General features: G+C 42.0%; 1 protein-coding gene across 1 annotated transcript in view; it reads left to right on the forward strand.

The window, feature by feature from the left end:
• LOC130355349 (purine nucleoside phosphorylase LACC1-like) overlaps positions 1 to 16956 on the forward strand; it is a 32163-nt gene that overhangs the window by 9761 nt on the left and 5446 nt on the right. The window contains exons 2-5 of the mRNA XM_056555392.1: positions 2968 to 3531; positions 4359 to 4540; positions 9470 to 9635; positions 16106 to 16331. Coding sequence (XP_056411367.1) covers positions 2968 to 3531; positions 4359 to 4540; positions 9470 to 9635; positions 16106 to 16331 — 1138 coding nt within the window. The remainder of the gene's footprint in view (positions 1 to 2967; positions 3532 to 4358; positions 4541 to 9469; positions 9636 to 16105; positions 16332 to 16956) is intronic.

Genomic DNA, 16956 nt, shown 5'->3' on the forward strand with positions numbered 1-16956 from the left:
TCGCACGGCAGCTGTGGGACTATGGACCCACAGAGACTGCTGCAGTTACATGATTTTAAAGCGGCCACTTTAAATCATTGAACCACACCGGCTTTTGTGGGGCCAGGAAGACATTATCAGCATGTAACACGCAGATATACTTTAAGCTAAAAATGTTACCCTAAAAAATGCGTGTTATACACTGATAAATACGATAACTCTGGCTTGTTCCTTGTTGGGCCTTAGAAACACCCCTATACAAGGGACAAATTATACTGGCACTTCATTACCACATATTACTACCACATTGTGACAAGATAATACCACTATACTGGTATTGAATAAACCACTGTACAAAGAACAGTATTCTCACCATATAATGGTTGTTACAGCTCTACACAGGCTCCTTAAAACCAGTACGGTTACATCCTGTGACTCAGATGTCTTCTTAGATCACTTTTCCTTTGTTTCTCAATCTGGTGCGGACCATCTTGAAGACATTAGCAGACTCCCCATCTAGATTTTCCTAATAGTAATAATGGCACACACAGTAATAGGGCGGTCTCTGTTCCCCCATACTGTTATTAGGGGACAGTCACCAAAAATATCTGCTCACTTCATGTTCCACAGCTCACACTGCCTTTGCTGGAAAGAAATAGTCCCCGGCTGTCAGGATCACCTGTAGACTTAAAACATCTGTCATTTATTAAAACCCATACATAGTGGAGATCATTTAACCCCTTAAGGACTGAGCGATTTCACGTTTTTGCATTTTCGTTGTTTCCTCCTTGCCTTTAAAAAAAATCATAACCCTTTCAATTTTGCACCTAAAAATCTGTATTATGGCTTATTTTTTGCGCCACCAATTCTACTTTACAGTGACATTAGTAATTTTACCGAAAAATCCCTGGCGAAACGGAAAAATTCATTGTGCGACAAACTTGAAGAAAAAATGCCATTTTGTAAACTGGGGGCTTCTGTTTCTACGCAGTACATTTTTCGGTAAATATGACACCTTATCTTCTGTAGGTCCATACGGTTAAAATGATACCCTATTTATATAGGTTTGATTTTGTATTACCATATTTATCAGCGTATAACACGCACTTTTTAAGCTAAAATTTTTAGCCTAAAGTCTGTGTGTGTTATACGCCGATACACCCCCAGGAAAGGCAGGGGGAGAGAGGCCGTCGCTGCCCGCTTCTCTCCACCTGCCTTTCCTGGGGTCTAGAGCGCTGCTGCCAGCCCTTCTCTCCCCCTGGCTATCGGCGCCGCTGCCCGTTCTGTCCCCCTGACTATCGTGCCGGCGCCCCATTGCCGGCGCCGATAGCCAGGGGGAGAGAAGCGGCGCCGACAGCCAGGGGGAGAGAAGGGGCAGCGGCACCCATTGCCGGCGCTGCTGCCCCGTTGCCTCCCCCCCATCCCCGGTGGCATAATTACCTGGGTCGGGTCCGCGCTGCTGCAGGCCTCCGGCGTGCGTTCCCGGCGTCGTTGCTATGCAATGCACGGCGCATGACGTCAGTGCGCCGCGCCGTGCATAGCAACCACGCAGGGGACGTGCGCTGGAGGCCTGCAGCAGCGCGGACCCAGGTAATTATGCCACCGGGGATGGGGGGAGGCAACGGGGCAGCGGCGCCGGCAATGGGTGCCGCTGCCCCTTTTCTCCCCCTGGCTGTCGGCGACGCTTCTCTCCCCCTGGCTATCGGCGTCGGCACCGATAGTCAGGGGGACAGAACGGGCAGCGGCGCCGATAGCCAGGGGGAGAGAAGGGCCGGCAGCAGGGCTCTAGACCCCAGGGAAGGCAGGGGGAGAGAAGCGGGCAGCGACGGCCTCTCTCCCCCTGCCTTTCCTGGGGGTGTATTGGGGTATACACGCGCACACACACCCTCATTTTACCATGGATATTTGGGTAAAAAACTTTTTTTTACCCAAATATCCTTGGTAAAATGAGGGTGCGTGGTATACCCCGATAAATACGGTACTTCAGAAAAAAATCATAAATACATGCAGGAAAATTTATACGTTTAAAATTGTCATTTTCTGAGCCCTGTAACTTTTATTTTTCTGCATTCAGGGGGCTATGAGGGCTAATTTTTTGCGCCGTGATCTGAAGTTTTCAGTGGTACCATTTTTGTTCTGATCAGACTTTTTGATCACTTTTATTCACTTTTTTGTGGTTTAAAAAGCGATCAAAAATGCGCTATTTTGGACGTTGGAAATTTTTTGCACGTACGCCATTGAACGTGCGGTTTTAAAAGTGGTATATTTATATAATTCGGACATTTCCGCACGCGGTGATACCACATGTTTATTTTTAGTTACACTGTTTTATTTTGTTACTAGGAAATGGCGGGTGATTTAAACTTTTAATTCAGAAGGGAATACCTGAAAGGGTAAACTTATTTTTTACAGTTTTTTTTTTTTTTTTTTTTTTGCGAGCTCATAGCTCCTATAGGGACCTATGAGCTTGCAATGGCTGATTGCATACACAGATTGTTGCCTTGCCGTTGCATGGCAACAAGCTGTGTAATCGGCGGTTGATTGATTGCTCCATGCCTGAGTTACAGGCTGGACCAATCAGAGCCGGGACGCCGACGGAAGAAGGTAGGGACCTTCTTCTCTCCGGGTAGCTGATCGAGGCATCCTGATTTTATCGCGATGACCCCGATCAGCCTGACTGAGCAGCCGGGAAGCATTTACTTTCACTTTTGATGTGACTCTTAGCTTTGAGTGCCTCATCGGAAGGGTTAATAGCGCGTGGCCGAACGATCGCGGCCGCGTGCTATTAGCCGCAGGTCCTGGCTGTGAATAGGCGCCGGGACCCCGCGTTATAGACAGGGACCGGACTTTGGACTTACTCATACGTCCTAAGTCCTTAAGGAGTATTTAAAGGAGACTGAATGCCAGCTAAGTGTGTTACTAGACAAACATAGCATTTGTGAAGACCTTCCATGTAGACATTAACATGATCTGTTCTTTCTTCTACAGAAAAGATGGCGGAAGCTGTATTGATTGATATGTTCAGTCTTGAATTCACTTCTCATCATTGCATTAAACAGTTTTTGGATGCGGCAATGAAAATTGTTCTATTGAAAAGTGGTACTGCCGCTTCCAGCATTTACATCATATACTGTCAGAGCTTTGGATGTGACAATAATGATGCCAGAGATGTGTTTCTTCATGCCATCAGGGCTTTCCAAGGCTTGAGGAAGCACGTTGAACTCATCAGCACTGCTGGTGTCACTGCCACTCTGTATAATGTCAAGCAAAAACTGGATGAAAAGAATATAAGCAGAGTGCAAATTATTCTGCCCAAGAGTAGGACTTGCCTGATGAAAGCCTTTATAGACCGTCTCTTCACACAAGTATATGCATTTGATTATGAGTTATTAGAACTCAGTTATTGTGAGACAGAAAATGCTTCACAGCCCTCTAAGGATCAGACGTTTACTGAGAAACAGCTTGAACTTGTGGAGTGTGATATTCAGATCTTCCTGGGAACCCTACCTGGCAAAGGAGAAATGACTATTCTTAAGTCCCCTTTAATACCAGGTGAGCTACTAGGACTTACAGCTGAGAAATTGGAAGATTTGTGTGTTTGGGGGGGTCGCTGTCCTCTTAAAGTAGATTTCAGGGCAAAGAGGGATCAGATATGTTGAATTTAGGCTTTGTTCCAGTAAGAGAGAAGCTGCTGGTAGTAGGGTCTGATGGTTACTTATTCCTCTCTCTGTATTGGAATAAAGCATGCAGTTTAAAGGGGTACTCCACTGCTCAGCGTTTGGAACAAACTGTTCCAAACGCTGGAGCTGGCGCCGGGAGCTTGTGACTTCATAGCCCGCCCCCTCAATGCAAGTCTATGGGAGGGGGCGTGACAGCAGTCATGCCCCCTCCCATAGACTTGCAATGAGGGGGGGGCTATGACATCACGAGCTGCCGGCTCCAGCATTCGGAACACTTTATTCCAAACGCTGAGCAGCAGAGTACCCCTTTAAGCCACATGAACAGTATGTTTGTGGTTTGGTAGGTAGAAAAAGCTGTTAGCTCAGTGCAGCATACTTCGCATTCTTCATTAAACAAGCACTTTTTATTTTTTGAATTGACCAACAAATCAGATATCGCAGATAGGGGGGGGGTCTCAGGACATATCAGCACCCCCTGGGTGATATGGCTGCTACTAAATAACAGCAGTTTATCCCGGCCTGATCACGGGACGCAGTGCTGTAAATGTACGGCGATGTGTGCTAAGTGACTCTTGGCAGCACCGTACATTTACGGCACTCGTCTTAAGGGGTTAATCTCTTTCCGAGCTGCAGGCTATTTTAGATGCACATAAATAGTCTGGTTTTACAATGTTGTTTTTGCCTATTTTATCTACACAGAGAATACTTTCAATCATGGATTTACCACACGCTGCGGTGGTGTGTCGTACATTCCCGAGCTCTCTTCCTTGAACCTCTATTCTAGCAACAACAGAAAAGACTCCCCTGCTGTGGTCAGTGAGAACCTGCGTCGTCTGTCCATGGCTGTTGGCTTTAATCACAAAAACTTCCATCTTGTGAAGGTAACAGAAGTACCTAATATCTACTCTATAAATGTATTGAGACACTTTAAGCAAATAGTTTGACTCTTGAGTTACAGCTTGGAATAAGGCCCAGATATTCCTTTACATAAATCCTGGTGGCTGTAAAACGTCAGACAAACTTTTTAACAGGTTCATAGCCAAGTGTGGCTGAGCTTCTATATAATGTAATGGGGTAGTTCCTTTTTTTCCCCCCCCTAAATCATAAAATTTTTGTTTGTTTTTTTTTTTTAAACTAAACCTCCCAGAATGTCAGTATAGCAAATCTGTGTCTTTGCAGATCTGAGCCAGCCAGACATGCTGGGAGATCTTTACTCTGAAGCCTGCTCAACTGTAAATTTAGTTCTGCATAATGACAGGTTGTAGCTCTGGAAAAGTAATGAAGTTTTTAACAAGGATACTATAATTTAAACTTGATTTTCAAACTGCAAAATGGTGTTCAGAGATGGACATTTGCATCATATTTCTGCCTCTTTAAACTGTAATTCTGGCCATAACTAGAATTCCAGGTTCGCTGATAGTCTTACATGACTGGCTGTAAAATTCCCATTGTAAAAAAAAACAACCTGTACACACCTCCAGTGCTTTCTCCGGTGTCCTGTATGGGTCCCCAGGTGTGATCGCCCTTTTATTTTAACACATTTTATTTTTATTTCACGTATAAATACACTTACATAATCCTCAAACAGTACAATCCCATAAACCCCCATACCCCTGCTGGAAGGAAGGAAAAAGTCTCTCTTCCCATTCTGCCCAAGTTGATCTGAAAGTATTTAATCTTTTCCTAGACCTACCAGCTCTCCATTCCTCATATTTCCGAATTTTTTTTTAACTAATCTCTCCCATTCGATTACATTAGGACCCCTACTTCCAAAAAGCCCCCTCAAGACTACCACCTTAGCTAGCATAAAAATGTGATTTAATAATTCTCGACCTTTCTTAATCTTACTAAGGTCTCCAAGAATGACCTCAATCACCAACCAATCTTTTTCTAAATTCAATTTTTCCAATCTTCCGAAATACTATAACCCAGAATTCTTTAACCTTTGGACATACCCATATCAAATTAATTAAATCCGCCTCCAGTGTGCCATACTTAAGGCAGACTGCACTATTCCAACTGCCTATCTTTAACTGTAACAGTGAGTAATACAGTTGGTAGTTTATTCTTAATTGCATAATTTGATACCTTTTATTAATAGAGCATTTATTAACATTCATGTGATCCTCTGAGAGAAAGCATGACTCTTTAGGCCCAGAATAACATTGGTGACTAGTGTGTCATACTGCCGTTTAGTCAACAACTGAGCGATGTGGGACATCGCTGTGGCCATTGATTAGCTAAGTGGCATTATGACACTGGGCACCGATATTCTGGGCCCAAGCGTCATGCTGTAGTTCAGGGAGGGGATCTCACCTGGGGACTGAAGCAGGGCACCTCAAGAAGAGTACAAGCTTTTTTTGTTTTTGTGTATGTATATACAGTGGGGCAAAAAAGTATTTAGTCAGCCACCAATTGTGCAAGTTCTCCCACTTAAAGATAAGATGCCTGTAACTTTAATCATAGGTATATCTCAACTATGAGACATGAGAGAAAAAAATTCATAAAATCATTGATTTTTAAAGAATTTTTATTTGCGAATTATGGTGGAAAATAAGTATTTGGTCACCTACAAACAAGCAAGACGTGTAACTTCTTTAAGTCTCTTCTGTCCTCCACTCGTTACCTATATTAATGGCACCTGTTTGAACTTATCAGTATAAAAGACACCTGTCCACAACCTCAAACATTCACACTTCAAACTCCACTATGGCCAAGACCAAAGAGCTGTTGAAGGACACCAGAAACAAAATTGAAGACCTGCAATAGGCAAGCATCTTGGTGTGAAGAAATCAACTGTGGGAGCAATTATTAGAAAATGAAAGACCTACAAGACCACTGAATCTCTCTCGATCTGGGGCTCCACGCAAGATCTCACCCCGTGGTGTCAACATGATCACAAGAACACACTTCTCAAAAAAAAAGACGCTGCACTCACCAAGAACTCCGATTAATGTCTTCTTTATTATTTAAGGATAAAAGACACCAGCATGGAGAGCGGGTACACAGGAGGCGTGCGGGGGGGGGGGGGGGCGGAGTGGCGACGGACCTTTGCGTGCTTACAGCACTTACTCAGGGCCGGAGGAAGTGCTGTATGCACGCAACAGTCCGTCGCCACTCCCCCCACCCCCGCACGTCTGTGTACCCGCTGTACCTGCTGGTGTCTTGTATCCTTAAAGAATAAAGACAATAATCGGAGTTCTTGGTGAGTCCAGAGTCTTTTCTTTTTGAGAAGTGTGGACTATTGTTGTTGGCTGTGTTACGCTTGCACCCAGGGCTGTGGAGTCGGACGAAATTTTGGGTACCTGGAGTCTGAGTCGGCAAACAATGCAGACTCCGACTCCTACTAAATTTAGATTGAAATAAAAGAAAAAAAGGAAGTTTAAATGTCCCAATCACAAAAAGTTATAATTAATGACTTCTCTACTTTAAGAATAAAGACCAATGCATGCAGTGCCTGACGTAACCGCAAAACGAACACGTTAAGTGACTGTGAAGCATGCTTTTCATGTGATATACTATATGGCACACAACGCACAATTAGGAGCGGCAATACTTATACTTTCCATAGTGTTCTGCTGTTACAGGGAAACCATGGGTAACCTAGCCTCTCACTGATAAGGGGTTAAGGAAATGTTTTTTGCAGGACTAGAGACACTTGTATAAGTGAAGGGAATGGAGGGTCAATAGTTCAAGACTGAAGCTGTAAACCATTGGAAAAACTGCTGTCATTCAGCTAAGGCTATAAAAACTTGTAAACTTGATCGCTTGTTTGCTCTGTGCGTAATGACGGGCGATACAGGGGTTGGAGCACCGTTACGTCATGGCTCTGCCCCTCGTGATGTCACGGCCAGCCCCCTCAATACAAGTCTATGGGAGGGGGCATGGCGGTCTTCACGCCCCCTGCCATAGACTTGCATTAAGGGGGCAGACCGTGATGTCACGAGGGGCGGAGCTATGACATTACGCTGCTCCGTCCACTGTATCGCTCTGTATCCGTCCCCCGAACTTGCTGTGTAGTAATGAAAGCGCCATGCCGCAGCGGCGATCCCGGGGATTGCCAGCAGCAGGACCCTGGGGATAAGATGTCTAGGGGAGGAGTACCCCTTTAAACTTTAAACATGACTATGGGATTCTACTAGGGAAATCATGTTTTTATAATAAATGCCCCTTGATCCTCCCACTGCCCTATCTTCAGCAGCAGATCAGCACACAAACTGTTCAATACAGTAGACTGTTGGCTTCCCAGCCAGTAGTCCTGTGGTAATGACATGTATGTTACCTTTCTTTCCTTCAAGGAATGTATAAAATACATTCACATATTAATACAGGGGAGTTGGAAGTACAGAAAACTCTGGAGTCGGAACATTTATCTACCTACTCCACAGCCCTGCTTGCACCACTGTTACCGATAACCAGTAGTAGTACACCCGATTACTCCGCACCTGGTGCGAGTATATTAAACAGCCGCACAGTGGAGATTCTAGTGCCGGTGACTATTCGCTCTCGTTGAGAAGTATGATCACAAGAACGGTGAGCAAAAATCCCAGAACCACACGGGGGGACTTAGTGAATGACCTGCAGAGAGCTGGAACCAAAGTAACAAAGGCTACCATTAGTAACACACTACGCCGCCAGGGGCTCAAATCATTCAGTGCCAGATGGGTCATCCTGCTTAAGCCAGAACATGTCCGGGCCTGTCTGAAGTTTGCTAGAGAGCATTTGGATGATCCAGAAGAGGATTGGGAGATTGTCATATGGTCAGATAAAACCAAAGTAGAGGGGAAAGAATGTGTTTGGAGGGGAAAGAATGCTTAGTTGCATCCAGAGAACACCATACCTACTGTGAAGCGTGGGAGTGGAAACATCATGCTTTGGGGCGGTTTTTCTGCAAAGGGACCAGGAATTGAAGATTCATCTTTCATTGAAGATGAAACGTGGCTGGGTCTTTTAGCATTACAATGATCCCAAACACACTGCCCGGGCAATGGAGGGGCTTCATAAGAAGCATTTCAAAGTCCTGGAGTGGCCTAGCCATTCTCCAGATCTCAACCCCATAGAAAACCTGTGGAGGGAGTTGAAAGTCTGTGTTGCCCAGCAACGGCTCCAAAACATCAGAACAAAGGGTATATAATAAAATATTTAGATTAACTTTTGTTGTTTACCAAATACTTATTTTCCACCATCTGCTAATAAATTCTTCAAAAATCAGAATGTGATTTTTATGGATTTTTTTTCTCCTCATTATGCCTCTCATAGTTGAGGTATACCTATGATGAAAATGACAGGCCTGTTTCATCTTAAGTGGGAGAACTTGCACAATTTGGCTGTCTAAATACTTATTGCCCACTGTGTGTGTGTGTGTATGTATGTATATATATATGTGTGTGTGTATATATATATATATATATATATATATATATATATATATATATATATATATATATATATATATATATATATATTGTACCGTATATGTAATTAAAAAAAATTACACACACATGAATGGGCATTGTTCTTTTAAATTTATAATCCAGCCAGTTAACCCCTATAAGGCCAAAATTCCTGATGCATTATGTGAATCATTCTTCTAAATTTTGCACTACTTTGTAGAGAGGTAAAATAGCTTAAAAGCATAAATGGAACATGTTTTAATATTACTGATAGGAAGTTACTAATAGATGAATTTGCTGAAGGAGATGTTAAACTTCTATTGGCCTGTTCCAAAATGTAAAGTTTTGGGAGCGTGAAATTTTCTGTTTATAGATTTGGCCTTTATCGCTGTTGTTTTTATCACCCTGTAATGCTAGGCGGCTCATGCCAGTGATGTTTGGATCATGGGAAAGAACGAACCTGACAGCTATGATGGGATAGTAACCAATCAGAAAGGTGTGACAGTAGCAGCTCCTGGGGCAGACTGTATACCTATGCTTTTTTCCGATCCTGTAAATAAAGCGTTTGGTGCTGCTCACTCAGGTAATGGTGCTTATTAGAGCCAAAAATCAGGCATGACATTCTAGGGATATTTTTTTTTTTTTATAATATATTATATATATATATCTCTGTAGCAGCTAAGGAGTCAATGTATGGTAGCCACATTTCCCTTTACAGGGGTTTCTGATGCTGTGTTCTTGCTATGTTACAAGGATGAATGATGTCCCCCTTGTAGCTGTAGCTGAAAACAAGGGGTTTGGAGGGATCCATAAGAGAAATTATATTAATTTTTCTCCGTGGGTAGAATGTTTTTTTTTTTTTTTTAACCTATTGTAGTACAAAGTTCACCATATTTATCAAGATGGAATGCTGGACTCATTTGGTGTAACTCCTGGCATACAAGCATGCTTCATGCCACCTTTTAGCTGTCAAACATGTACACCAATATTTTGCACCAAACTGTATGTGACGTGTATTTTTTTTAAAAGGAATCCTCACAAACTGCAGCCTCTAACCACACAGGCATTAAAGGGGTACTCCGTTCGAAAACTTTGTTTTATTTTTAAATGAACTAATGCCAGAAAGTTAAACAGATTTGTAAATTACTTCTATTAAAAAATCTTTATCCTTCCAGTACTTACTAGCAGCTGTATACTACAGAGGAAATTCTTAGCTTTTTTTTTTTTTATTTCTTTTGTCTTTTACACTGCGTTCTCTGCTAACACCTCTGTGTCAGGAACTGTCCAAAGTAGCGCAGGTTTTCTCTGAGGATTTTCTCCTGCTCTGGACAGTTCCTGATACGGGCATCAGGTGTCAGCAGAGAGAACTGTGGACAAGACAAAGAAATTCAAAAAGAAAAAATAATTTCCACTGTAGCATACAGCTGCTAAAACGTACTGGAAGGATAAAGATATTTTTAACCCCTTAAGGACTCAGGGTTTTTCCGTTTTTGCACTTTCGTTTTTTCCTCCTTACCTTTTAAAAATCATAACCCTTTCAATTTTCCACCTAAAAATCCATATTATGGCTTATTTTTTGCGTCGCCAATTCTACTTTGCAGTGACATTAGTCATTTTACCCAAAAATGCACGGCGAAACGGAAAAAAAAAATTGTGCGACAAAATCGGGAAAAAAACGCCATTTTGTAACTTTTGGGGGCTTCCGTTTCTACGCAGTGCATATTTCGGTAAAAATTACACCTTATCATTCTGTAGGTCCATACGGTTAAAATGATAGCAAAGGAATGAAGAGTCCAGCTCACCTCCCGTGTCGTGCTATGCACGGACCGGTGCCTGGCCAGGCGCCCCGGATACTAGAAATGAAGGAGTCCAGCACTGCAGTGAAGGCAGCTTTATTATGTGAGGAGCAAGCATTAAAAGCACACTAGTCAGACATGTTTCAAGCGCGAACGCTCTTCCTCAGTGACATCAGTGTGAGCACAGGTGAGCCATTATATACCCAATTCAAAGGGTGGGGCAAGGTGAAACAACGCCCATGTACCTGACATCACACTGATAGACAGGGATCGAGGTATACAGGTAAAATGCACATGCAGGATACAAAATACAAAAGAAGTGTATATATATATATATATATATATATATATATATATATATATATATATATATATAAAAGTGTATCAAAATACATAAATAAAATGTATAATACCACATACCAAAAAGGCTAAAAACTAACAAAGGGTAACAGGACTAACAGGACAAAATATGGGAAATTAATAATGAAACAACAGTTCCCGTCGGATATTTAACCCTGTGGGACTGCGTGTTCCTAAAGTGAACTGCCAGAAAGCTTCTCTGTCAGCTAATTTTCCTGATACATCCTCCTCTAATGTTAGATTTAACAAGTTCAATAGCATAGATGGTAAAGCCACTCGTATTAACATGATGCACAGTTAAAATGATACCCTACTTATATAGGTTTGATTTTGTCGCACTTCTGGAAAAAATCATAACTACATGCAGGAAAATTTATTTATTAAAAATGTCATCTTCTGACCCCTATAACTTTTTTATTTTTCCACGTACGGGGCGGTATGAGGACTCATTTTTTGCGCCGTGATCTGAAGTTTTTACTGGTATGATTTTTGTTTTGATCTGACTTTTTGATCACTTTTTATTCATTTTTTAATGTTATAAAAAGTTACCAAAATACGCTTTTTTGGACTTTGGAATTTTTTTGCGCGTACGCCATTGACCGTACGGCTTAATTAATGATATATTTTTATAGTTCGGACATTTACGCACGCGGCGATACCACATATGTTTATTTATTTATTTTTTTACACTGTTTTATTTTTTTATGGGAAAAGGGGGGTGATTCAAACTTTTATTAGGGAAGGGGTTAAATGACCTTTAACACTTTTTTTTTCCTTTTTTTTTTTTGCAGTGTTATAGGTCCCATAGGGACCTATAACACTGCACACACTGATCTCTCATCCTGATCACAGGCGTGTATTAACACGCCTGTGATCAGCATTATCGGCGCTTGACTGCTCCTGCCTGGATCTCAGGCACGGAGCAGTCATTCGTCGATCGGACACCGAGGAGGCAGGTAAGAGCCCTCCTGGTGTCCGATCAGCTGTTCGGGACGCCGCGATTTCACCGCGGCGGTCCCGAACAGCCCGACTGAGCAGCCGGGATACTTTCAGTTTCACTTTAGAAGCGGCGGTCAGCTTTGACCGCCGCTTCTAAAGGGTTAATACCGCACATCGCCGCGATCGGCGATGTGTGGTATTAGCCGCGGGTCCCGGCCGTTGATTAGCGCCGGGACCCACGCGATATATCGCGGGAGCCGGCGCAGGACGTAAATATACATCCTGCGTCGTTAAGGGGTTAATAGAAGTAATTTACAAATCTGTTAACTTTCTGGCACCAGTTGATTTAAAAAAGTTTTTCACCGGAGTACCCCTTTTAACCCCATTAAATCCACTGTATATCCTGCTTTAAATTTGTAACAAGAAAAAAGGTCTCCTTTTGGATTTGTGCAATGTATTTTTTTTCTGAAAGAAAAATCCATTATGTGAACAAGGCTTTTACTACTTCCAGCAAGATGACTGTGTTTCCCAACCAGGGTGCCTGCAGGTGTTGCAAAACTACAACTCCCAGCATGCCTGGGCAACCATTGGCTGTCCAGGCATGCTGGGAGTTGTAGTTTTACAACACCTGGAGGCACCTTGTTTGGGAAACACTGCTTTATTTCCTTAGGTCATGTTCACTTGGCGGAAACTTTTCAGAATTTCCACCTGGAAAATATAGGTGGACATTCTGCAAATAGCAGGTGGATATGTAGGTGATGGCAGCATCTTCATAGACTACAATGCATTTCTGAAAGAATTTTGTGGAAAAAAATATGTCAATTCTTTCGGTGGAGGCTGGAATCTGGATTTTCGTGCCTGATGTTTCCGCCTTGGAAATTCCAGTGTGCATGGTGCAGCAGAATCCCATTAAAAGCAATGGGCTCTTACTGCAACAGGATTCCTGAGCAGAATTTTCCTGATTGGTTCAGCTCAGAACCTGTACTACATTGACCTGCTTGGTCTCCAGATCTATTCTTTGTATGGGCCATCAGTATTGCCAGGCGTCTGGCTCCCAGTGATCAGTTTGAAGGGACTGCAGCACTTAGATGTAGCCTTTTTATAGGTTTACCTCTGCCATACTATTTGTAGTGGCAGTGTGAGGTGTCCCGGTCGGCTTCAGACAGCACCGCAGTACCTGGCATTGTCATTACTAATAGTATGGGGCAGGGGACAACTATAGGTAAATAAGGAGTGAAATATCTAATCAATCTAGAAGGCAGTTTAAATGTATTTTAATGTAATATAAAATTATTTAAAAAATGTTTACTTGCCTACTGTAGAAACTGCTTTGTTTTGGGGGTGCCTTACTAATTGAGGACAACTGGATCTTTATGGGGGTTTATTACAAGCTACACATATACATATAAATACAAAGGGGGAACCTGACTAAGGGATAGGGGTGCAAGGAAGAGGGGAAGGTGAAAAGGAAGGGGGAAGGAAGTGCGGTCTCTCTCATCATCCTATAAGTAACAATATATAGCAGTCATCCACACACATAACCCATACATTGCCCATCCCAAGACATCTCCATGGCCAATCAGAACAGTTACAGTTTATTGTCATTGCAATCAGTTCTTGTCCTTTTGATGTCTTGAGTGAGGGGGGGGGGGGGGTCTTTGTTGTCCCACACTGTGTTGAAGATGTACATGTTTCCTTGAGAATCACACCTTGGTGGACTGACAGGATGATTTGCAGTCCATTGTATCCCACACCGCAGGGGCTGGTTTTATGGCTTATATTATTGGAGGTAACAGGAACTGTAGCTCACCTCAATTCTTAACACTCAGGTGCCTGGCCTATTGTATGGCTTTGACCAGGATAAAAGCAAATGATTGTCTAATCAGCTGTTTGTATCAACCACAATTCCTGGAGCCAGTCCTGCAGACACCCTACACCCATTCCATCCATGAAATTCCACTGCATTCCATTATATTTGAGTCCATAATAAAAACACATCAAAATTATATTAGTGTGGCCAATGTTGGTTCCAACACCTACCTTACTCAGGGGTTTAGATTAATAGAATGCTGTCTTTCCTTCAAGTCCTATTGCCTATCTTTAATTGAATACATGTTTTATACACTCATTTGGATAAACATTAAAATGTTCAAACATGCGGACACCATTTGAAGTTCAAAAAGTACAAGTTATGAATATCTGTTAGCTCAAAGTTTCACAGGAAATTTCACAGGCTATTCCTCCAGTATTCAGAATTGAGAAAAATTAATATATGTATTCGAACCTACCAATTTACTAATCTGTATGGGGCCCCCCGTTGTTCCCCAGAAGTTAATTATGAAGAAGGGAAGGATTTTACCTGCCTAATCCTTCTGCTCCTGGCAAAATAAGCCACCAGGGCTGTCTGGCAGTGGCTTATCCCTGCTCTCTCTTAAAACAAATAAGTACTTGGCCTATTCAATATTCATTTTTATGTAGGAGTTAGGAGAGATGGCAACATGATTGTTCAGTATACAGCTGTCCCATGTGTTTATTGAATATTATACCTGTATTGGACCATTCATTTTTGGTGATGTTGGACATTAAATTCTCCTTGGGGTACCACTATATGGATGCATTTCTTTTTCTGTATTGAGTAGGAGAGGTTAAATGTCAAGCCGTCTAAAATGATCTAATTTTTTTCTAGCTGAATATTACCACTGTTCCCAAATAAAGATACAATAAAAGCCTTTTAAGGGAACTTTGGCCATTTCTAAAAATAGTGCTGTCCACTCCAGCATCACCACTTCTGATTTATATTCATGAACATCTCTGCAGATTTATATGTGGAAAGGCCCAATTTAAAGTGTACCTGTCGTCAACAAAAACTTTTCAAATGTAGATAATACAATTATATGTATATTTGTAATATACATTGGTTGAAAAATGTGTATATTTATGGGTGAAAATTTGCTGTCCCTGCAGCTATTGCCTGCGATGAGCCCAAACACAGGAAGTAAGGACAGGACAAGCAGGGCTCTGTGCAGGTTCCTGGCTTGTCAATCATCCTCATGTGTGAGCCTGTAGCATATCACAGAGCCTCACTGCACAGAACACTGCTCGTCATCAGTGCACAGAGTCCTGCTTGTACACCCTCACTTCCTGTATTTGGACTCCTCATGGAGACATAAAGGCCATAGCTGTAGGGACAAAAATATACATATTTTTTTAACCAATGTATATTACAAATATACATATAATGGTATTATCTATGTTATATAAAAAATTTTTGTTGATGACAGGTACACTTTAAAGAAGTTGACTAGTAAACAAAAAACAGGTTAAGTGTTACTCCCGGTCTGTGAGATTTAAGGACAAACATGGTGCAAGTTGCCACTGTCAGTTGTTGGGAGCATAATTCTGGTCAGTATGCATTTAATGCACCAGTTATGTTATACCCATTATATACCTGACATTCCACCGTCTAGACATAGCCTAAGGCTGTCCTGAAATTTAGGCCGTCCTAACCTGTCATTTTGAATAAGACATCTAGGAACCTGTGTCTATCTACACGTCAGGCCACCTCCCTTTCCCCCAATGGCGTGCTCCAGTGCAAGGATTTATTTGGTGCAATAATGTCTAACCTTCCACAGTGCATAAAGAAAAGAGATCCAGTGCTCAAAGCTTCCCTTTTTAAACTTTCTTTATTTCAACATATTAAAAACATCCGCCTGGACAGGTTACAAGAACAGAGGTCAGACCTAGGTTTTTGTGACCTGTTTGGCTGAATGTTTTTATGAAGGCTTTTAAATGGAAGCTTCTGTGTACTGGATCTTCATTCTCTGTAAGTTGCAGGAGAGTGAAGTGGTAGAGCTAGTAGCTTGCATGCAGTAAAGTGATGGAAAAATCATAATTCATCAAGTAAACTATTTATGAAGGCCACACAAATCCACTCATGATTTTGCCTTGTTTTCTTTAGGTTGGAAGGGCACCTTGCTAGGAATCTCGATGGCCACAGTGAACGCCATGATATCAGAATACGGTAGTGATGTGAAAGACATACTAGTAGTCCTGGGCCCATCAGTGGGACCGTGCTGCTTCACATTAACTCGGGAGGAAGCCAAAGCCTTTTATGACATCGACCAACAGTGTGTCCGTCAGCTTGAGTCCTCCAACCCTAATGTTGATATCAGAAAAGCAACACGGTTAGTGTTGGGGTTTATTGACTTTGCATTATTGCCATGTCATTTAGTAAAGCACAGTGGGAAATTGTATTGTAAAACTGTAACCATTTATCAATATAAATGTTCATCCCTCTGTAATGTATATTGATTAATGGAGGAGATTGGGTTCCCTGGATATAGTTTATTTACTGTGCTTAAGATAAAAAGTGAAACTTAGCTACCCCATTCCACCGCAGCTCCCTTTCTGGTGCCTTCTGGTCACCTGCTGCTCAGTTTCTCAGAAAAGATGTCAGAGCAGGACCTTCCCGCTCAGCCAGTAACTGGTTGCAGCAACACTTATCAACTCAGAGAAAGCCTTGAGCAGTGGGTGAGTGGAATAGGCAAGTATTTAGTTTACATGAGCCTCCTTACGCCCTCACTTACCCACACCCACTCTTGCCAGGATATATCTTTTTAAGGTAATTTGTCCCAAACACATATGCGTTTAAAAGCTAAAGCTTTAAGGGTGCCAAAATCACATTCAATAGATAACTATACTATTGGCTTCAATTTTTAGAAGGATTTTATAGAAACTAATCTTATTTGTATGACATATGCAATCATCTCTTAATATATTATCAGAGAAATATTAAACATAATAAAAAGT

This window comes from Hyla sarda, chromosome 2 (genome assembly GCF_029499605.1).
Source record: "Hyla sarda isolate aHylSar1 chromosome 2, aHylSar1.hap1, whole genome shotgun sequence".
Lineage (NCBI taxonomy): Eukaryota > Metazoa > Chordata > Amphibia > Anura > Hylidae > Hyla > Hyla sarda.